General features: G+C 40.9%; 1 protein-coding gene across 20 annotated transcripts in view; it reads right to left on the bottom strand.

Moving 5' to 3' along the window:
• SYNE2 (spectrin repeat containing nuclear envelope protein 2) overlaps positions 1 to 21,439 on the bottom strand; it is a 348,050-nt gene that overhangs the window by 257,206 nt on the left and 69,405 nt on the right. For 19 of the 20 annotated variants that reach the window (XR_016392190.1, XM_089907796.1, XM_089907794.1 and 16 more), the window contains exons 3-7: positions 9,014 to 9,075; positions 7,953 to 8,048; positions 7,787 to 7,864; positions 7,606 to 7,698; positions 1,618 to 1,799 (exon numbers count right to left, since the gene is read on the bottom strand). Coding sequence is in view for 19 of the 20 variants with exons in the window: in XM_089907796.1 (XP_089763922.1) it covers positions 1,618 to 1,799; positions 7,606 to 7,698; positions 7,787 to 7,864; positions 7,953 to 8,048; positions 9,014 to 9,075 (511 nt within the window). In the remaining variant the exon portion in view is untranslated. The remainder of the gene's footprint in view (positions 1 to 1,617; positions 1,800 to 7,605; positions 7,699 to 7,786; positions 7,865 to 7,952; positions 8,049 to 9,013; positions 9,076 to 21,439) is intronic. The other variant, XM_089907806.1, reaches the window with a different exon arrangement.

The following is a 21,439-nucleotide window of genomic DNA, read 5'->3' as shown; positions in this document are numbered from 1 at the left end:
TTCAAACAAAAGTCACCCAGTAATACCACCAATGACAGCCAAAACTACAATAAACTCCTGACGAAATACTTAAGAATTACCTACTACATCTTAATACGTTTAGCATAAGCTCTATAGTTGAAAAATAAGGATGGACATGGGGAAAAGGTAAACCTTGGTAAAATATATGGACTTTGAAAGGGTTTGAAGCGTATTTAAGCATAAGTGAAACAAATCTGAATATGGTGTAATAATGATGTTCACACATGCTGTATTTTGGATTTTAAAAATTTAGGAAACTGAAGTAAAATCATCTCCAGGAAATTCAAGAAAAAGTTCATTTAATATACTTAAAACCTGTAAGATATGCATGGATATTTGTGTCCCCTCACAGAATACAGAGGATGAATGACAACTACAGAAAGGTAAGGCAGAAATTAACATCTTAGCCTTTCATTAGGAAGCAGTTACTCAGAAGCCCAACATTTGAGAGGGCTTAGCAACATTTTTATGCCTCTGTTTATCTGGACAATGCTATGATGTGACAAAGAACGCCTTTTGAACTCTATAGGTCTTTTTGTGGTGGATCTCCTGCGTCCTAATTCCTTATTTTCCTAAACTCCATCCAAGCAGTTGGCTAAATTGAAAAAGTAAATGTATCCCAAGAGCAGAAAACATTTTCCTATGTAAAAAAGAAATTATAGTGGGAGGAACTGGGAGACTGGGATTGACACATATACATTATTGACACTATGTATAAAACAGACAACTGATGGGAACATACTGTATAGCACAGGGAACTCTACCAAGTGCACTGTGGTAACCTAAATGGGAGGGAAGTCCAAAAGGGAGGGCATAACTACACGTGTATGGCTGATTCATTTTGCTGTGCATTGGAGGCTAACACAACATTGTAAAGCAACCATACTCCAATAACAATTAATAATAAAAAAGAAATTAAAAAAAAGAAATTATAAGCATTAACTTCCCTTTATCATCTCCTTTTTTTAAAACACCTACTCTCTTGTTTCTTTGTTTCCTAATTGAGCTACGAGTTTCTAAACAATGGGGACCATGGTCTTTCATGCAGCCCTATAGAGTTCCAAGGAATAATTTTATGAGTTGGCTGCTCATTCACTCATTTTTCATTCATCCACTCAACACATTTATGGAGCACCTACCAAGAACACATATTAGGCTAAAATTAAGGGAATACACAGTCAACTGAGATAGAGTCCCGACTTTTAAAGAGCTTCTAGTATGGCAAAACTTTTTGAATCTAAATCCACCTTCCAGATGCATAGGGGACTTGTGCCTAAAGAAAAAGATATTTAAAGACTACTTTATTTGCACACAGTAATAGACCACCTATACATGGGAGTGGGAGTGAGGGAAGTTACCCAGATGATACCACCTTCTGGTCTTCAAAACCAAGTGTGGCTGAGCTCACAGAGGTCCACATGTGGAAGATTCAGTGTGAAAGGAAGGGGGAGAGTGAGCCTTTTCTTTTTATGACAGGGAAGTGTTCAGGTGGGTGTTACTCCTATTTGGCCTGATTTTCAGACCTGGAGGTCGGTAAGGTTGCGTTGGTGGGTACAGCTGCCCTGTGTGTCTCCTCTGGTGGAGCAAACTACTTACATGGCACATTGCTCCTGAGCCCACTGGAGAAGAGCCTTCTTTGCAGACATCTGCCATCTTTCTTGGACTTTGGAGCATTTCTTAGCTGGAGGACTTGAGGTAGGAGATGAGTCGACCACACTCACACTGTCCAGGGAAGGCTGATTGTAATTGCAAGAAAGAGTCCGGGCAAGCTCCTCAATCTAAGGAAGACATAATAATCGTTAACGTGTATGGAATGATAGGTTAGCAGCATTGAGGCAAAACCTTCAGCCAGAACAAGACCTAAAAATTATCGTGTAACAGTGACAGTTTACTCATGGTGCAATGAGTACTGGGCAAACCTTTGAATAACGGCATTTGCCATCTGGGGCTACACATTGGCTTTTGGGACTTGCTCTCACCCAAGCATATGGCGCTCCACATCAAGGGCAGGCATCTATTCGCCCCCCGCAACATGCTTATAGAGCACTTCACTGGTGCTCCACCTCTGTCCATCAAAACTGAACTGAGGGGCTTCCCTGGTGGCACAGTGGTTGGGAGTCTGCCTGCCGATGCGGGGGACGCGGGTTCGTGCCCCAGTCCGGGAGGATCCCACATGCCGCGGAGCAGCTGGGCCCGTGAGCCATGGCCGCTGAGCCTGCGCATCCGGAGCCTGTGCTCCGTGGCGGGAGGGGCCGTGGCGGTGAGAGGTCCGCGTACCGCAAAAAAAAACAAACAATAAAAACTGAACTGAGCCAAACTGAACTGCTAGTCGAGAATTTCTCTGGAGAGACTGGGTCAATTAAAATGCATCCTTGATTATAAACCATTAAGAAACAAATACACATACAGGAAAAAATAGTCAAACACGAAGAGGTAAATCCCAAGCAAGAAAAAAACCGCCCTTAAGTATATGAAAAATAACTTCATTAGTCATTTCAGAAATCTAAATATATACAGCAAGAGAACAGTTTTTTTCATACATAACACAGGCAAAAATTTTTTAAAGGTAAGAGTCAGTGATGGTGTGAATACCAGAAACTGGGAACACGTAAATTGGTTTAGATTTTTTTGGAGGGCAATATGATAATACCTACAGAAAACGTTAAAAGATAAATCCAGGGCTTCCCTGGTGGCGCAGTGGTTGAGAGTCCGCCTGCCGACGCAGGGGACACGGGTTCGTGCCCCGGTCCGGGAAGATCCCACATGCGGCAGAGCAGCTAGGCCCGTGAGCCATGGCCTCTGAGTCAGCGCGTCCGGAGCCTGTGCTCCACAACGGGAGAGGCCACAACAGTGAGAGGCCCGTGGACCGCAAACAAAACAAAACAAAAAAACAAAACAAAAAGAAAAATCCAGAAACATAATAGAAGTATTATTGAAAGATGTACACTTCTTTCAATGATTGACAGACTCACCAGATAACCAATAATAGTAGGTGTGACCAATACAATGAACAAATTTGATCTGGTTGGCATACCCCATTGCACCTAAAATGGCAGAATCAACATTCTTTCCCAGTGCATATAGAATATTTACCAAAATTGGCCATGCTGAGCCATAAAGCAAGCCACAGCAATTCTGAAGGACTGAAATAATTCAGATTATATTTTCCAACCACACTGAAATTAAGCTAGAAATCAGTACTAGTGAAGATATAACAAACCTCCAAATATTTGGAAATTAAGCCATAGATTGTGATAGAGCCCATGGGTCAAATGAGAAATCATAATGAAAATTTGAAAATATTTTGAATAGAACAAAAATGAAAATGTTATATTCATGGGTTAAAAGATGCATTATTTAAAAGAGGTCAGCTTTTTCCAAATGATTCTATACATTCAATCAATCCTCATTAAAATTCCAGCAGGTTACGTGTGTGTAAATTAACAAGTTACTTATAAAATTTGTATGACTATCAAATCAACATGTTATCTACCTTAAGCTTACACAATGGTATATGTCAATTACATCTCAAAAATATATATATACGGAAATACAAAGAGCAAAGAAGCCAAGATAATCTTGAAGACGAGTTGGAAAACCACAATATCAGATATCAAGACTGACTGTACAGCTACAGAAATTAATGTAGTATAGTATTGGTACAAGGATAAATAATGGGACAGAATAGACAATCTGAAAATGGAGCCATACCTATATGACTACTTGATTTATAAAGGTGATACTACAGTGCAGTAGGAAAATGATGGTCTCTTCAATAATTACTGTTGGATCAACTGGATAGCCATATGGAAAAAAAAAATCTTAATTGCCTTAACATAACATACTCAAACAAATCAATTCATTCTTGAAAGATTGTAGAGCTAAAAGTAAACTGTGAAATGATTAAGCTTTTAGGAATGTGCTGTCCAATATGATAGCCACTAGCCACATGTGGCTATTTAAATTTAAATTAAATAAACTTTAAAATTTAGTTCCTTAGTCATACTAGTCACATGCCAAGTGTTCAATAGCCACAAGTGGCTAGTGGATACTGTTCTGTCCAGTGCAGGTACAGAACATTTCCATCATTGCAGAAAGTCCTATTGGACAGAACTATTCTAGAAAATAACATAAGAGAATATCTCCATGGTACTGGCAAAGGGAAAGAATTCTTTAAAGGACATAAAAAGTACTAGCCACCAAAAAAAAAGAAGCTGATAAATGTGTACTACATTAAAATTATGAATGTCTGTTCATTAAAGATTTGAAAAAGCAAGCCACAGAGTCAGAGAAGATATTTGCAATTTATATATACCCAACAAAGGACTTGTATCCAGAATACATTTTAAAACTTCTATACATCATTATACACAACAGCATAGCTAAAATAAAAGTTTTTAATGCCAAGTATTAGCAAGGATTGGAGCAAGCAACTCTTAAACTCTGGTAACAGTGTAAATCACAACAAGTTTGAAAAACTGTTTGGCAGTATCTACTAAAGCTGAAGATCACATGCCCTGCAGACCAGCAGTTCCAGTCCTAGATAAATATGCAACAGAAATAAGGGCTTGTACCACCAAAGGGCATATACAAGAATGTTTTTAGCGGCTTTATTCACAATAGCTTAAAATTGGCAGCAAAAGAAATGTCCGTCAACAGTAGAATGGTAAATAAGTTCTGGTATATTCATGCAATGGTATATTCATATACAGCAATGGAAAAGAAAGACCCACTGATACCTGCCTCAAGAGGATGAATCTCACAGACACGATGTTAAGTGAAATAAGTCAGGTAGAAAAGACTATTATATAGTGTATGCAAAATAATTCTGTTATAATTCTGTTTATATGGAGTTTAAAATGCTAAACTAACCAATGATAAAGATCAAAGTAGCGGTCATCTTTAGGGAAGGAGGGCAGTGACTGGGAGAAAGACCTGGGGGCTCTGGGATGCTGGCAATATTCTATCATCTTATCTTCAGTTAAATGGTGGTTACGTGGATGTGTTTAATTTCCAAAAATTCATCAAGCTCTACATCTAAGATTTGTGCAGTTTTCTCTGTGTGTTGTATACTTTTGACAAAAGTTTATTTACAATATTAAAACAAAACTTTAAATTGATTCTTTTTTTTTTTAATTTATTTATTTTATTTATTTTTGGCTGTGTTGGGTCTTCGTTGCTGCCTGCGGGCTTTCTCTAGCTGCAGCGAGCGGGGGTTACTCTTCATTTAGGCGCGCAGGCTTCTCATTGCAGTGGCTTCTCTTGTTGTGGAGCACGGGCTCTAGGCACGTGGGCTTCAGTAGTTGTCACATGCAGGTTCAGTAGTTGTGGCTCGCGGGCTCTAGAGCGCAGGCTCAGTAGTTGTGGCGCATGGGCTTAGTTGCTCCGCGGCATGTGGGATCCTCCAGGACCAGGGCTCGAACCTGTGTCCCCTGCACTGGCAGGCGGATTCTTAACCACTGTACCACCAGGGAAGCCCAAAACAACACTTTAAAAAGCTACAATTTTGCAAATCTTATGGCCCAAGAATGCCGTTTCTAGGAATTTGCCCCATGGGTATAATTAAGATTATATGCAAAAGTTTTATGTTAAGGGTAGTCTTTTTGGAATTGCTTACAGTCATAAAAAACTGTGAGCATTCTGACTGTCCCTTAATGAAACAACAGTGCTTTACAACAGAACATCATACTTGCATTAAAATACATATAAATTCAGAAAGATTTTAATTAGAATTGCTTGAAAACAGTAATGGATAGCACGACCCCATTTTGTTTAAGACATACATGCATGAATATATATATTAATTCCCACTGTATATGTCATGAAGACTGTACACCAAATTAATTGAAGTGGTTATCTGTGAGTGACAGAATTACAGATGACTTTATTTTCTTTTTGTTGTCTATATTGAAATTTCAAATTATATTTCAAATGTCCTAAAAAGTATGGGAAAATATTAAAAATGCCTATGAATTATCAAATTTTAACATTTTACCACATTTGGTTCATAATTTTTTAAAGAAATAAAACACAAATACACTTTGAGCCTTCTGTCTTTCCCCCTTCAATTCCATTTCCTTCCTTTCCCAAAGGAAGAAAACCAAAATCCTAAATTTAGTTTTCATCATCCTCACATATATTATTCTACTATCACTACAAATATAGGTATCCAGGAATGATATAAAGTCTCATTTTGTATGTTTGAAATTTTATATAAATTAGTTATGTTATTTTCTAGTTTTCCTAAAATAAGCATTTGTTTCCCATATAATTTTTAAAGTTATTTTTAAAGTAATTATGGAGATGATGAACATGTAACTTTTTTTTTTTTTTTTTTTTTTTTTGCGTTACGCGGGCCTCTCACTGTTGTGGCCTCTCCCATTGCGGAGCACAGGCTCCGGACACGCAGGCTCAGTGGCCATGGCTCATAGGCCCAGCCGCTCCGCGGCATGTGGGATCTTCCCAGACCGGGGCACAAACCCGTGTCCCCTGCATCGGCAGGCGGACTCTCAGCCACTGTGCCACCAGGGAAGCCCCTGAACATACAAGTTTTTAAGTAGCTACAGAAAATACACACTAATTCAAAATCCCAGGCCTGAAAGAATGTATTTATCAGCCATAAGTGTCATAAAGTCAGGACTATAACCTACTTATTCCCTGTTATTTTCTTTCTTTCTTTTTGTTTTTTTTTGGCTGCGTTGGGTCTTCATTGCTGCGTGCGGGCTTTCTCTAGTTGCGGTGAGCGAGGGCTACTCTTTGTTGCAGTGCACGGGCTTCTCTTTTCAGTGGCTTCTCTTGTTGCAGAGCACGGGCTCTAGGTGTGTGGGCTTCAGTAGTTTCAGCACATGGGCTCAGTAGTTGTGGCACACGGGGCCCAGAGTGCGAAGGCTTCATTAGCTGCAGCGTGTGGGGCTCAGCAGTTACAGCGCACGGGCTCTAGAGCACAGGCTCAGTAGTTGTGGCACACGGGCTTAGTTGCTCCACGGCATGTGGGATCTTCCAGACCAGGGATTGAACCCGTGTCCCCTACATTGGCAGGTGGATACTTAACCACTGTGCCACCAGGGAAGTGCCCCCTGTTATTTTCTTACTGTCCCAGCACAAAAGTTAGCACAAAGTAGGTGCTCAAAAATATTTGTGGAATGAAATGAAAGCTATGAGTCAGTCTTGGGACAGAGCTAGATGTTGCAGGATTATTAGATTAGACAAGGGACCTCAAAAATAGGGAGATTTTACCAAGTTTAATGGGTTAATTTTCAAGAATTTACTCCAGAAGCTTCCTATTCTCTCTTCTGACAGAGTAAATGAACAATAATAAGCAAAAATTTACCATGGCAAGCTCTATTCAGACTGGTGCTGATACCATGGATATTTCAGGATATCATGATAATTCAGAATTCAATTTTCAATTGAAGAGTAACATAAGTGGCAAAGGGTCTGCTATATATTTTCCACCTGACAAGACTTCCAGAGGGTCCTATTTCTGGAAGAAGCTCTAGCATCAAGTCACACTTATTGCATTACACTTATTTCATACTGTGGTAATTAGAACAGGAATACTTTTCATATCATCAAACTACTTACATGAAAGTGCAGTATAATTGTCCAAATTAGGCCAAGAATAATGGATGGGTTTCCATCTATAATATCGGTAACGTGAATATTTATTAGCTTGATCTGGAAAAAAAGAAACGCATGTTAAAAGAATAAAATATTTCACAGCATTTATCTCCCCAATGAATTTTCGTGTGAATTTCATACTCACTGATCGGTTTTTTAGGAACCTCAGGGCATGTTCTATATTGCTTCTACACTGGAATGTATTAGATCCTTTATCTCGAGGCTATGAAATTCAAGCAAAATATATTACTCACAAATGTGATTTTTTTTTTTAATCCACAAAATTTCTTAATGTTGTTTTAAAAGCTTACCAACTGTTGTCCTGAGAGTACTTCCAGCAGGTCCAGGAGGACATGCCCCTTTTTAATGTCTGCGAATAGGTCCGATACAACTGAGGGAGGGGTGTGCTACAAAAGGTCACAAGAAAAGTAATCATTGAAACTTTGGTCCAAAAACACGATAACTTTTAAGAATCTCATAAATGTGCTTTTGCATCTTTGCAAAAGCTAAGATTCAGTAGTGATTTTCTTCTTAATTAACAGAATGTAGAAAACACACGAAGTTCCACATCAAAACATGATAAGGAAAGTAGTGAATTTATCTCACAGCAAATTTCCAGTAACACAACACTCTTTCAGCTTTCACTGAGAGCTTAAAACTTGTGCAGTGAAGTGGCATTCAAGATGCTCAGAATCAGCCAATAGTGACCCATTTGGGGAGATTACATTTCTGGAGTAACCCGTTTATGAATTTCCTCTTTTTAGAATGACAAGCACTGAGCTGGGATGGGTAGCCTGGGTGAAGAGGCTCACTCATTTTGTATCCAGGTTATTCCAGGCACCTGGATCACTGAAGGCCAGGATAGCAGAGAGATTAAGATCAAGGCCTCTGGGTCCAGACTGCCTGGGTTTGCATCCCAGCACGATCACTTGTAAGCTGTGGGACCTTGGAGAAGTCACACAACGTCTCTGTACCTTAGTTTCCTTGTTCTCTAAACACAAACAATACTGTCTGTCTCAGGATGTTGTGAAGTCACTGAAACATAACGAGTGGTCAGTACATTTAAAGTACTTACAACAGTGTCTAACATAACACTCAACATATATGACTTCTTGTTACAATTTCATTTGATAAAAGAGATGTTACTGCTTTAAATATTTTCTAGCACTGTCTCCCATATCCTTAACAAAAATGCCCCCTTTTCGTGTTGGAGAAGAATAACAGATCCATCAAAACAAGATCAAGGTGACATTCAGCACATTTTTTCAACCTTTTACATGTCACCAGTGCCATTTTGGGGACCAAAACTGAGGGAACAGGAGGAATCACTTAAATATATATTTATAGCTTGATTTGCTCTCTTTTTCCTCACCTTTGCCAACTGTGAGTTTATCCAGCATGTGAAGGTTTTCTTCTGAGTGTCTTCCTGTTCAGCTATTTAAAAAGGACAATAGCAGTTAGAAAACGAGAAGACTCAGAAACCATTTGAACAAATCAACGTTTCAAAGGTCTGTCACTCTGGGTATGTGTGTGTATCTCACAATCTTATAAATGTTCTAGGACTTAGTTTAAATTTCAGATGTTTGTCCAAGAAGTGTTTTGGAAATATAGCACGTTGAAATAAGATATTTCTCAAAGCCACCGTTTAACTGCAAGAGACAACGGTTTTTAATATTTTACCGACAAAAGAATTAGCCCCTACATGACCTTGACAGTGCTGTACAAGGACCTGTGAAGAAAAAAAAAAGGGTTTCTAATCCAAATGGACTTGCAGTCTAAGCCAACACCACACGGTACTTCAGATAAACCCAGAACATCTGAATACATTTTAAAGGGCTCATAAAGTTGCGGCAGTTAAGTCTTGACATTTATCATGAAGAATATATTGTCACTGAATTAACTGTCAATCAGCTGCAATTAGAGTCAGAGAGACCTGAGTTCAAATCCTGCCTGTGTTACTGAGTAGCTGTGTGACGTGGGGCAGGTTCCTCATGGAATAAGGTGAGAAGCACTCACCGCTAGAGACTGTTAGTGGTTCACTCAAAGTGAACAGACCCTTGCACCAAGGAAACACAGAAGTGCTAGCTCTCACTCTTACTAACCAGGCAGGAGTCCAGGGAAAGATCAGAACACTCGGTGTGGATCCTTCCTTCCTCCCCAGGGCAGGAGAGAGCTCCATCCCGACACCATTCTTCCCCTCACCTCTAGCCCCTCGGCTCCAGCAGACACCCTCAGCCCTGAGGCCAAGGGTTCCCCTGCACACAGGACTGTCTTTCCATTTCCCCAGATCTCCTCATCCTACTGGACAGGGGTGAGAGCAATCCAGACACCCACTCCTCCCTGTGCCTAATGCTTACAGCCTTGTTCCCACCACCTACAGCGAGCTCAGATCTCAACTCACTGTGCCTTTGCCCCTGCTTACATCCCATCAACACACACACACACACACACACAGTTCACACACCCAGGTCCCCCTCCATTCTCCCTCTAATTTCCAAAAGACTCTGCACGTCCCCCAATTTTTCTCATCTCCCACCTCTCCTTAACTCCTGAAACCCTTCACTGATGCTGAAATCCATAATAGACCATCAGCGAAATCCCCTATGTGCCCACTACCCTCTTCACCTTTCTGCTCTAATTGAACCTCCACCCTAGCCCAGAACTCTGCTTTCCCCACAGCCCTCCCAAGTGACAGCACTGCTTTCTCTTACAGACCCTGGAACACTAGTTCCTTGCTCTTCGCTGCTACTTCCAGATCATTTTCCACTCTCTTTGTCCCTGAAATGCTCCAGCTTTAACTCTCATGGCATCAGACAGTCCCCACTATTACAGTCATCTACTTACCTCTGTCATTCCTCATCATTTCTCAAAGGTTTTAGCTCCTTCCCCACTGTTGCTCTTTCCAATGTGACCCCTAATTCTTCGTAATTTCAATACACATACTGGTGAAACTTCCAACCTTCTGGCCTCTCTGTTTCTTGAATTCTTCTCCAATAAATGTGTCTTCTGCTCTGCCTCAGCCACTCACTGTCATGGTTATACCCTGACCTTGTCATTACTAATAACTACAACTCATGATCTTGAGTTCATGCATCCCCATCTCTGAACATCATTCCTGATCTTTTCAGTTCATTCTCACTAGTGTCTCAACTCCAACAATCCTTGGAGTCCATCAGCAACTCCAAGCCATCAATTCTGCCAGTTTTACACTGTCCCTCGCCCCCTTGGTCTCCTTCCTTTCATCCTTATCCATTGTAAATTCCACGATCAATTATTACGAACATTCCCTTGCACCTCTCATTCTGCTGTGCGCTCTTCATCACCGCTCTCTGCTCACTCATACCTGCACGCATGCTGCTGAATGTGGCTGGAAGGAAATCCGTAACTGCTGACCAGTCTCATCGTGACCGCCAAGTAGGCCCTCAGTGCTGCCTGGAAGTCATAATACACTGCCCTCTCCCACTCCTCTAGACAGCAATTTCACACCCTCTGCTTCTTTCTCAAACTCCCAACGCCTCCCCTCCCATCCTTACTCTCAGCTGAGACCTTGCTTCCCCAGGACACTTAGAGATCATCTACTCCCTTGTCTAGTAACCTATCAAAAGGCTCTGCCTCCAGCCTGTTAGCATGGGTGAGCCAGCCTTGCTCAGACCTAAAGCCAATCCCTTCCTTCCCTCATTCACCAGGTCTCATCCCTTTGGAGCTACTCCAGGACCTTTTACTCCTTTCTCTCCTGTATTATCCTCTCCCCGGCCCAAGACTATTCCCATTAGTACTGATCCATGCTATTAATTCGCCCATCTAAAACTAAAAACAAAAAACAACCCTGTCTTGACCCCATCAGGTACAGGTCCTCAAATAGATTTGTCTATGTTCCTGGTCTCCAGGTCCCCTCCTCCTTCTCTCTTAACTGAACCCACACCAATCATGCCCTTACCATTCCGCTGAAACTACTCTTTCATCAAGGTCACCATGAATCGAGTTCATCAACGACCCCCCCAGCCCCCACTAAAACCAATGATCGATTCTCAGTCTTCATCTTTCTGGAGCAATCAGCAGCATTCAGTACAGATAATCACTCTCTCCTTCTGCTTGCAGGCCCCTATACGCTCTGTCTTCCTCCTCCATCACAGGTTGGCTTCTCTCACACTTCATGTCCAATGCCTCGGGAAATCCTCTTACGTCCACCTTCAAAATATATTCAGGGGGCTTCCCTGGTGGCTCAGTGGTTAAGAATCTGCCTGCCAATGCAGGGGAGACGGGTTCGAGCCCTGGTCCGGGAAGATCCCACATGCCGCGGAGCAACTAAGCCCATGTGCCACAACTACTGAGCCTGCGCTCTAGAGCCCATGAGCCACAACTATTGTGCCCACGTGCCACAACTACTGAAGCCCGCGTGCCTAGAGCCCGTGCTCCGCAACAAGAGAAGCCACCGCAATGAGAAGCTCGTGCACCGCAATGAAGAGTAGCCCCCGCTCGCCACAGCTAGAGAAAGCTCTTGCGCCGCAATGAAGATCCAAGGCAGCAAAAAAATAAATAAAATTTTAAAAAAAGAATTATAAAGGACCATAATTTTGTCCTATAATTCAAAATGTTACTAATGTTTTCACTGTTTGTTTCCCTAGAATCAGCAGATAAGACAATAAATTTTAAACATGCATTGACGCTTACCAAAAAATGTGTTGAGAGCTAACTTCGTTCCTCAATAGAGAAAACTAGAGAACAAGTTTTTATGTTTCCAGGATCAAGTTACATGCACACAAAGTACATTAATCAAGGCCACGTGTATAAGCAGGAAGGGACTATTTCATTATTACAAAAAAAGCAGAAATTCAAAACAAAAAACAAAACAAACAACAAGGAAAACAAACAAAGAGGGCTCTCTTTTTTTTTTTTTTTTTTTTTTTGCAGTACGTGGGCCTCTCACTGTTGTGGCCTCTCCCGTTGTGGAGCACAGGCTCCGAACGCGCTCCATGGCTCACGGGCCCAGCCACTCCATGGCATGTGGGATCCTCCCGGACCGGGGCACAAACCCGCGTCCCCTGCATCGGCAGGCGGACTCTCAACCACTGTGCCACCAGGAAAGCCCGAGGGCTCTCTTCTTTATCCTTAAGGAGCCAAGAGAGATTTTTTTTTTCTTTCTAGGTATAAAGTATGGAGAAGAAACTAACCAGGAATACCACCAGATCCAGGACAGAGAGTCTACACTAACGTTAGGGGAATTATTGTGGGAGAAAGGAATAACCATAGAGGGGGTGAAATGCTGGCACAAAAAGGAATGTAAAGGAGCACTGTGTGCCCAAGGAGTTTGAGTATTGCACATCCACCTGGAAACCTCAGTCATTCTGAATTATTTCCAAGAAAGATGAGGGATCACATGATCATTTCCATGTGATGCTGGACAAAAGGGGTCTTGGTACTGAGCAAACTGAGGACTGTGAACTTTCCTAGGCTGAGAAAGCAGGCAGCATATGAGGGCTCTATATGGACTGCTCAACTTGGAGCACCTAGTCTCACATAGGTTGGACTGACCTCTGATAGGGACATAAATTTAAAATAACCAAAAATTTCCAATGAAAACCTTAAGTTATCCCTGTCCTAAGTTGATTAAAATCTAATAGAAACAAGGGGAAAAACAATAAGAGGAGCAGGCAGAAAAAATCCCGACCCGAACTCTCCAGTTAGCAAATGAAACCCTCAGGAAAAGGTTTTTAAACTTCATGGCTTTTAACTAACACATTGTCCACCTCTTCATCCTGGAAATCAGAACCCTTCAAATGCAACAAGGACCCTTGCTAACAGCAGAAAAAGATGTCCCAGGTGCAATTAAACACCTTTATGACTACTCAATCAAATGGCTTCATCTGTGCCATGTCACTTATCCCTTGACACACTTTTCTCACATTCTCATACTGCCTTATCCGTGAAAAGTGGTATTAATTCAACAGGAACCAGAGCCAAATAGCTCCCCCTATGGCAGGATAAGTAACCTTTTGTTCCTTTCAAAGGCTGACCCATTGGGGAAAAAATAATTGAGAGACACATGCTTTAAAGCAACTTAATTTGAGTGGGTGAGATTTTTTTTTAATGTTGGGTTTTATTTTTTAATTTCCAGAGTAACTTTCTAATGAAATAATAAAACTCTTCTCAAAATGACATAAAGGGAATAGGACCTTTTATTTATTTGTTTATTTATTTTTTATTTTTTTAAGACGTTGGGGGTACGAGTTTATTAATTAATTATTTTTGCTGTGTTGGGTCCTCGTTTCTGTGCGAGGGCTTTCTCTAGTTGTGGCAAGTGGGGGCCACTCTCCATCGCCGTGCGCGGGCCTCTCACAATCGCGGCCTCTCTTGCTGCGGAGCACAGGCTCCAGATGCGCAGGCTCAGTAGTTGTGGCTCATGGGCCCAGTTGCTCCTCAGCATGTGGGATCCTCCCAGACCAGGGCTCGAACCTGTGTCCCCTGCATTAGCAGGCAGATTCTCAACCACTGCGCCACCAGGGAAGCCCCTATTTTTTATTTTTTTTAATTTAATTTTTATTTTATATTGGAATATAGCTGATTTACAATGTTGTGTTAGTTTCAGGTGTACAGCAAAGTGATTCAGTTATACATACACAAATATCTGTTGTTTTTCAGATTCTTTTCCCATATAGGCAATTACAGAGTATTGTGTAGAGTTCCCCTGTGCTATACAGTAGGTCCCTGTTGATTATCTATTTTATATATAGTAGTATGTATCTGTTAATGCCAACCTCCTAATTTATCCCTCTCTCCCCGCCTTTCCCCTTTGGTAATCATAAGTTCATTTTCTAAGTCTGTGAGTCTGTTTCTGTTTTGTAAATAAGCTCATTTGTACCATTTCTTAGATTCCACATTTAAGTGATATTATATGAAATTTGTCTTCCTCTGTCTGACTTACTTCACTTTGTATGATAATCTCCAGGTCCAACCATGTTGCTGCAAATAGCATTATTTCACTCTTTTTTTATGGCTGAGTAATGAGAAAAAGACCATTTAATCAGCAGACATCAGGGACAGAAAAAGACAAAAACAGACAGAAAATAATAAAATCTATCATAAGAATGAGTTTCTTAAAATGCCAAGGAATAGAGAATGAGAAATTCTCTATTCTGATTTTTAAGGCAAATAAGAAATATATAAAATGCAGGAAAATGTAGTCAGTGAATTTCATTCAGGCCCATATGGCTATCCTAGATTATCATTCTTGGAAAATATCTGGCTGAGTTTCAGAAAGGCATAGAAGGAAAAGGTTTTCTCTAGGTGTCATTACCATAAAAATACATTTAATCTCTGACTTTGTTCTTATTCAATCTGCCTTTTGTGAGCTGGCAACTCATATCCTTAGTTGGAAGGGAACTTAAATGAAAACAAATTGAGTTAAGCTCAATTAAAGAGTGTAGATTTTAAGTTCATTATAAATCTCATTATTAAACTACCAAGGCCACTGTGTCTCAGCAAGGTCCAGTCTCCACAAAAGTTCATCTAAAATGTTGACTCCAGCAGTCCTCCCTGGTAGTAAGAGTTCAAAGGCAGTTACCCAGGCATGAGAATCTCTAATTGACATTTTCACTTAAACACAGAGCAACAAATTCTTACAATGTGGCTTCTCCAAGAATGTTCTCTACTGCATGAGGTCACCAAGGAGGCTTTGCAACCTTCTCTACCCACGAATTTCCCTTCTTCCCTTTCTATTGCTGGGTTATTGATAACAGGTTTATTGCACATGGCACCAGATTTATTACTTGGATCTTTCACTCTCCTCATTAAAATCTTTTGATCACTCCCTAATTCCTTAATGAATAAATTATAGATTCTTAGCCTAACATTCTAGGTCATTCAGAATTTGACTCCAATCAACTTTTTCCTGACTCATCCCCCATGACTTCCCCACTTACATCCTACTTCTCTAGCCAAACTAGAATATATGCAGCTCCCCAGTTAAGTTGCTCTCTTTTCTGAATCAACATGCTATGTACCCTCTGGACTGGCTAATCCTCCCGCATCCCTCTGCATTCACAGAAACCCGAGCACCCAGCACAATGCACATGGGGGGGCATTTGATCAACATTTGTTAAAATAAGACATATCCTGTTCAAATGTCCCCTTTGTGAAACAGAAATAATCTCTTCTGGCTCTGGCCTACCGCAATACTTTGTTGGGTCTTTTTTTTTTTAATCATTATTAGCATTAGGAAGTAATATATAATCCTCATAAAACATGTTTTATAAACAGTAACAGAATTCAAAGTTAATCTTAACTTTCCCCACACACCCATTTTCCTTCCCCAGAGACAACATTAATTAACAATTTCCTGTGCATCCTTCTAGATTAGACAGGCAAAGAACATAAATTCTAAAGAGCAAGGATTTGTTTTGGTCGGTCACTGGGTTCCTCGCTCCTAGAATAATACCTCACAAGTAGAAGGCACTTAGTCAATACTTGTCAAATGAAAGAATGAATGTATGTCTATGTAAATTAAATTACTACACTTGTCGAATGAAAGAATGTATGTATATGTAAATTAAATTACTACACATGATATGGTTTCATTTTTTAAGTTGATAATTCAAAAAGCAGCAATTTAGGTACACTATTTAAAGTTAAAAAGCAACTGTTAAGCCATAAGAAATTTTTAAAAAAGAGATCATAAACCTTCCACATTACCAGAAAGGAAGAAAATTATCATTTACCCAGTAAAAAGAACAAAGTAGATACATATGTGCCAATGCAGGTATATTCTTAAGTGAAAAAGAGCAAATTATAAAATAGCATGTTTATCACCATTCTACCTGTATGTTTATGAAAGGATAGCTACATGAATAACCAGCAGTTTTGTTTCTATCTTATGGTAATTACCACTTGCTGCTCATGTACTGCAGTCATGTACCTCTATGTGGTTTCTCTCCTACTCATTGTATCAACCTTAATATTAAACCCTTATGCTTTTGTGTCTTTGCTTCCCCTTAGACCAGTGCCATGTAGAGAAGAGGTACTCAATACATTTTGCTGATTGAAAGACTTAGCAAATATTAAAAGATTGAGGTTCAAACTGACTTATTGCAAGGAGAAGAATTTATTGGCAACAGTTACTAGGCCTATGTCTTATCCTAATCCTTGTTTTAAAAACCCCTGGGCACAGATGTAGAGAACAAATGCATGTACACCAAGGGGGGAAAGCTGTGGGGGGAAGCTGTGGGTGGGATGAATTGGGAGATTGGGATTGACATATATACACTAATATGTATAAAATAGAGAAGTAATAAGAAGATGCTGTATAAGAAAAATAAATAAAATTCAAAATCAAAAACCCCTGGGTAATTTCTTTCTTCTACTAAGAAAATGTCTTGAACAAAAGGGCATGCACTAATGAGACCCTGCTGCTCTCCCCTGAAACAATGCTGCCAACTCTCCATTAGACAAGGTAAGAATAACTAAATTCAGACAATAATGCAACACATTTTAGCCATGTGTTCCAACAGCCATCCCAAAGAATCTTACCCAAGCTGTTATCCAATAGAAAGGGAACTAAAAATAATAAGGCCACCTCTTCTATTGTTTCTCATGGAGATGATAACAAACAAATAAATGAATGAAAACACACAGGCATGCACAATGAAAACAAGAAAAGCCTAAAATATCTGAAGAATAAACAGGAAAAGGCCTGTTACTGAACTACAAAAGGGGAGACTATTAACCAACAGAGAAAGCAGGGGGACAATTTACAACACATTTTCTTAAGCCAAACAAATAAGCAAGTAAGAAAGAAAAATAAATAGTACCAGGACTGAGATCTCACTTACTGAACCAGAAAAGTGAGTTTAGAAGCTAAGTCCTAGCTAACACATCTTGTAAACTCAATGTGCAACCACGTCTCTACTTCAAAATTCTTTTCATTCACGTATTTCCTCCCAGGAGAATCTGTGTTGTCACTATGGAAAAAACAGCACTTGCCTGTCAAACTCAGCATTCCAGGACTGAAATGACACTCTACCTCCCTACTTCTCCCCAAACCCGCCCTCATCTGTGTTTTCATCTCATGGACTTGACACCACCATCCTTTATCAGCCCCAAGTACAGCCTACCGCCAAATCCTGCAAATTTGCCTCCACGTGGCTCTGGTATGCGCTTCCTTCTCTACATCTGACGGCCCTCTTGCCTGATCTACCGTCAGGTCTGGCCTGGACCATGTCCATGGCCAACCAGGTCTGCTCTGCTCCCTTCAATCTGTTCTCCACTTCAGCCAGTAGATCTGACCACAGTACCCTTTCCACCCTTTGATGGTTTCTCTCTGCTCTGAGGATCAAAAGCAAAACAGCCTGTGAGGCTTGCATGGTCCACCCCAGAGCATCTCTCCAGCCTCGGCACTTACAGCTCTCCTCCATGCCCAGGGCTCCAGCCACTCCATCTGCCTTCAGGGCCTTTACAAGCTATGTCCCCTCCTGCCACAGCTGTTTGCACCACCCTGCCCTCTTCACCTACTTGACTTCTAATTACCCCTAGGGCTCAGCTCAATTGTTGCATCCCGAAGGAAACCTAAGTCAGTCTGTCTTCCTCCACTACTTAGCATCGGCCTCAACTTATAATCATTGACAAGGTTAAGAGCATGGGCTCTAGAGCCAGACTACCTGAGTTTGATCCCGTATCTGCCACCTACTTGCTATGTGCCTCAGTCTTCTCATTTGTAAGATGGGGATTAACAGTACCTACCTCACAGAGTTGCTAAGAGGATTAAGTATTTGTACTGATGCAGAATCAGAGATCAACAACAGATAATCCCAAAGGCCAAATGTAGCCCACCACCTATTTTTGTAAATACAGTCTTCTTGGAACACAGACACACTCATCTGTTCACATATTGTCTGTAGCTACGTTCATGCTAAAACGGCAAATTGAGTAGTTGTGACAGAGACCATATGGACCTCAAAGCTAAAATATTTACTACCTGGTCCTCTACAAAAAAAGTTTATCAATCCCTGGCAAGATTATGCTTGATCTACACAAATGAATATTAGCTACAACAGGGATGAATGTTGAAATCATTATGCTAACTGAAAGAAGGCATCACAAAATACCACATATTATATGATTGCACATGTACAAAATGTCCAGAATAGGACAGTCTATAGACACAGAAAGTAGATCAGTGGTGGCCTTGGCCTGATGCAGGGAGGAGTAGAAGGTTTTGGAATAAAATGGGAATAAAGGGTATGGGGTTTCTTGTGGGGTGGGGGGTGGGGGGGCGGGCAGTGATAAAAATGTTCTAAAATTAAATGCAATGGTTGCACAATTCTGTGAGTATACTAAAAATGATTGAATTGTACACTTTAAATGGGCGAGTTGCATGGTGTGTGAATCACATCTTGACTTATATCTCTATAAAGCCGTTCCTAAAAAAATACTCGCTAACATCTGTGAGCTAACTTGATTACTATCTGCCTCCTCACCAGCCTACGGGCTCTAGGAGAGCAGGGGCCGGGTCTGACTTAGCGCCTCACTTTGCCTGCAGCTTGTACACAGTGCGTTTCATGTTGTTCGAATTCAGAAAGCATTTGTTGAATGAGTGGTTATTTGGCTGGGGCAGGAGCGAGAGGGGCTTTGTTGCTATTTTTCCCCAGTGAACCCACGGATTTAAGTACTTAGTTTGTTGGGGAAATCTATGACACACAGCAAAGAATTTCTGCTTAGGGCCTTAGCATGTAGAATCCAGCAAGGTCCTGTAGCCACATGAGGCAACCACACCCTTATGCAAACACCTGAGATTTTCACACGGAGGCTTTTGTTTCCAGCCCTATGGAACATAGCTCCTGGCTCTCTGCGTAAAAGCAAATCTTGTATTTCTAGCACACGAAAATGAGCGCACAATACAGATAAAATGCCTAGGATCTGGGGTGCTATTTTTTTCTCTTCTTTCTTACCCTCTTCTGACTCACCTGAGTTGCTCAATAAACATCTGTGGAATGAATAAATCAAAGAAATGACTACATTTCTTTTAGCACATATTTCTTACTCCTTACTGCCTTTTACCAACCACATTAACACTGTGAGCATTTTTCTTGTGAAAATCAAGGTGTGAGCCTAAACACCTTCCACTGGGGCAGCAGTCCAAGCACCTCTGACTTCTGAGTGCAAAAGAGCCAGACTGGACTAAGGAGATACGTGCCGTGATTACAAATCTAGGATTCCTACACTTTTGAATGCCAGCGAGTCATGGTTTAAGTGCAGGGCTCTGTGCCCCAATTCCCAGAGATCCTGACTGAGGGGGTTCACATAGCTCATGCTCAGAAACTCCTAGCTAAAGTAATTAGACTGGTTTACATGTGTGACTTATTCTTGAGACAACAAGGGAACAGGAAGGGCCTGGCAAAAATAGTAATGATATAATAAACTGAGATATTATCATAATGTAATGCAATGTAAATCTATTCTAACTTATGGGTACCCTAAGACACGCGTGGAGGGGCTCGGAAGGCTTGCTGAAACAAGCCATGTCCAGGAATAAGTAGGACTCGAGGGTAAGGAACAATGACACTATTTCATTAAAGCTTCTAGCCAGGTGGTCAGGCAGGCATTTTGTAAATGAGAAAACTATAGCTCCCAGAAGATGAAGGGTTTTTAGTCACTCATTCAATAAGCATTTATTGAAAGTCTACTGTGCCCTGGATACTGTGCTCTAGATGTCACATCTGGTGAGAGAGAAATTCAAATCCAGACGTGTCTGATACCAAAATCCATGTTCTTTTCATTATAATTAAAAATCAGCTTAAATGCCAGATCCGTGGCCCCTCCAGCTACCACCCTATCTCTGTCCTCCCCTTCAAACCCAAACTTCTTGAAAGAATTGTCTACCCTGGCTGTCTTCACTTCCTCACCTACCACTCACTTCTCAAGCCACGAAAAGCTGGCTTCCACCCCAGCCCCTCCACTTCATTCTGAGCAGGGCCACTTATAATATACTCATTGCTAAACCTCATGGATACTTCTCAGTACTTTTTGGATATCTTGAAACTTCTGATACTGTTTACTACCCTCTCCTTCTTGAAATATTCTCTTTCTTAGGATTCCACGGTACCACACTCACCTTGTTTTCTTTCTACTTCTCTGGACACCCCTTCCCAGGCCCTAATATGGGCTGGTTTTGCTTTTTCTATCTCTGGAATGTTCTGCCTAGGCCCTTCTTCTCTTTCTCTAGATACCTTCATCTACTCCCAGGGAACCAATCACCATTTATATACTAATCACTTCCAAATCTTTACCTTCGGCCCAGGTGTCTGTTTCTCCTGAGCTGTGCGTATGTTTATTCCACTATCTTCTGGGTATCTCCACCTACTTATTCCAGGGACACTTCAAACTCAGCATTTCCAGAACTGAGTTACCATCTCAGTCAACTCCCTCTCCTACCAAAGTTGTTCTCCTGCATTTTTTTTTCAGTTCCATCATCCACTCATTTGCCCAAGAATAAACCTGAGTCATCTTTGATACTTCCCTCTCCCTCCCTTTCCCATATCCAGTCAATCAAAAAGTCCTGATAATTACCTCAATAAAGCTGAAAATAAAAATTTTTTCATATGATATAGCTTATATGTGGAATCTAAAAAAAAGGGTACAAATGAACTTATTTACAAAACAGAGGTAGAGTCACGGATGTAGAAAACAAACACATGGTTAGCAGGGGATGGGGAGGGGAATAAATTGGGAGATTGGGATTGACATATACACACTGCTATATATAAAATAATCAACAAGGACCTATTGTACAGCACAGGGAACTCTACTC

The sequence above is a fragment of the Delphinapterus leucas genome, chromosome 2 (genome assembly GCF_059928025.1).
Source record: "Delphinapterus leucas isolate spDelLeu-1000000601 "Yukka" chromosome 2, BTC_Dleu_Yukka2, whole genome shotgun sequence".
Classification (NCBI taxonomy): domain Eukaryota; kingdom Metazoa; phylum Chordata; class Mammalia; order Artiodactyla; family Monodontidae; genus Delphinapterus; species Delphinapterus leucas.
The sequence above is the reverse complement of the archived record's forward strand: the minus strand, read 5'-3'. Positions and strand labels throughout refer to the sequence as shown.